This window comes from Rhinopithecus bieti, unplaced genomic scaffold (genome assembly GCF_001698545.2).
Source record: "Rhinopithecus bieti isolate Rb0 unplaced genomic scaffold, ASM169854v2 scaffold_3875, whole genome shotgun sequence".
In the NCBI taxonomy this organism is placed as follows: Eukaryota; Metazoa; Chordata; class Mammalia; order Primates; family Cercopithecidae; genus Rhinopithecus; species Rhinopithecus bieti.
The window spans coordinates 2,178,600-2,180,858 of NW_016804422.1; the positions used below are offsets into that span (position 1 = coordinate 2,178,600).

General features: G+C 40.2%; 1 protein-coding gene across 1 annotated transcript in view; it reads left to right on the forward strand.

Annotated features, from left to right (window-relative positions):
• PRKAR2A (protein kinase cAMP-dependent type II regulatory subunit alpha) overlaps positions 1-2,259 on the forward strand; it is a 100,716-nt gene that overhangs the window by 40,401 nt on the left and 58,056 nt on the right. Inside the window, exon 2 of the mRNA XM_017868147.1 lies at positions 1,058-1,093. Coding sequence (XP_017723636.1) covers positions 1,058-1,093 — 36 coding nt within the window. The remainder of the gene's footprint in view (positions 1-1,057; positions 1,094-2,259) is intronic.

Here is a 2,259-nt window from a genome sequence, read left to right on the forward strand (position 1 = left end):
GATCTCCTGACCTCGTGATCCGCCCGTCTCGGCCTCCCAAAGTGCTGGGATTACAGGCTTGAGCCACCGCACCCGGCCTATTTTTTTTTGTATTGAGACAGAGTCTCCCTCCGTCACCAAGGCTGGAGTGCGATGGCAGGATCTCAGCTCACTGCAGTCTCTACCTCCTGGGTTCAAGTGATTCTCATGCCTCAGCCTTCTGAGAGCTGGGATTACGGGCATATGCCACCATGCCTGGCTGGGTTTTTTTGTATTTTTAATAGAGATGGGTTTTCACCATGTTGGCCAGGCTGATCTTGAACTCCTGACCTTAAGTGATCTGCTCACCTTGGCCTCCCAAAGCACTGGGATGACAGGTGTGAACCATCTCACTCGGCCTAAAGGATATTAAAGAAGAAAATTTCGGGCCAGGTGCAATGGCTCACGCCTGTAATCCCAGCACTTTGGGAGGCCGAGGTGGGTGGATCACAAGGTCAGGAGATGGAGACCATCCTGGCTAACACAGTGAAACCCCATCTCTACTAAAAAAATACAAAAATAATAGCTGGGCCTGGTGGCGGGCACCTGTAGTCCCAGCTATGCAGGAGGCTGAGGCCATAGAATGGCATGAATCTGGGAGGCGGAGCTTGTAATAAGCCAAGATTTTGCCACCGCACTCCAGCCCAGGTGACAGAGTGAGACTCCATCTCAAAAAAAAAAAAAAAGAAGAAAATTTCACTATTTTATATCATAACATTATCAATAAATTTGGTAGACTTCTTATTCTATTGGAGTGATACAAATTAGATGGAATGTAGATGTGAGCAGAAATAAAATTGCCAGATTGAGTATATTGAAGGTATAAAGAGTTTGTTTTCAAAGAAATGTTGTATTTCTTATATTGTCTTAATATGATCACATTGAACAACTATTTGTGATTGAGTTTGGAAGACTATGAAATCGCCCACTGCTTGGTTTTGAGGGACTTAGGTCTATTGTAAAAGACTTGCAAAAAGGGAGGATAAAGATGGGGCCTGGTGACATAATAATGACTAAATGTTGCTTCTTTATTTTGCAGTTCCAATTCCTAGCAGATTTAATAGACGAGTATCAGGTATGTGTTCTGTTTCATAACATACTACTAAAATGCTGTTTTAAGATAGGAATATATTGAAAAAACAGATATGTTGAATAAAAAGATAAGCTCCCATCACAGAATATTATCTAAAAGTAAAATTACCTATAGTTTCTTTATTCTGTTTTTAAGTTCTGAGTATGTATGTACATATTTTATATTGCTATAATTGGTGCAGTTTGTTTGCATTTATGTCATTACTATTTTTTCATGTTTATAATTACAGCTTCAGAAAATGATTTTTCATATTCCTGTTTCTGGTATTCTGGTTTATGCCGCCATTAACTCTTACATACACCTTTTTGAGCCACTTGAATTATTTCCTCAGTTTGGGTACTGGAAGTGGCATTCTCTGGTCAGAGACTGAGCATTGCCTTGGCTTTTTCTCCCTTATTTTCTAGAGACAGTTCACAGATTAGGCTGCTGGGAGAAAGGCACCCTGTACATGCCTCTTTTCCACCAATATCTTAATAACATGGAATTTAGATGTAAAATAGTACTTCATATCATTTTATATGGCATTTCTTTTGGTTGTTAAAAAAAATGAATGCTGGCCAGGCGCAGTGGCTCACACCTGTTATTCCAGCACTTTGGGGGGTCTTGGTGGGTGGATCACGAGGTCAGGAGCTCGAGACTAGTCTGGCTAACATGGTGAAACCTGTGTCTACTAAAAATACAAAAGAATTAGCCAGGTGCAGTAGTGCGCCCCTGTAGTCCCAGCTACTTGGGAGGCTGAGGCAGGAGAATCACTTGAACTCAGGAGGCGGAGGTTTCAGTGAGCCAGGATCGCGCCACTGCACTCCAGCCTGGGCAACAGAGCGAGACTCCATCTCAAAAAAAAAAAAAGAACGCTTTCCACATATGGGAAATCTGTTTGTATTTTCTTATGTGGTACTAGGTTGGTAATATTTTGCCCTTTTTTCTGATATAGTCCATATTAGTTTAAAATAAGTTTGGGTAAACTTTCCAGGTTTGACCTTTTGAAATTTTTAATGCAAAATTTCCTTAGGTGGTTATGCTATTTTTTAAATTGAGTTAGAGATGTTAATATATGACTGTTACCTCAAACACTGCTGGACACATAGGCACTCAGTAAATATTTATTGCATATGCACATCTTTTTTTTTTTTTTTTTTAAAAAAAAA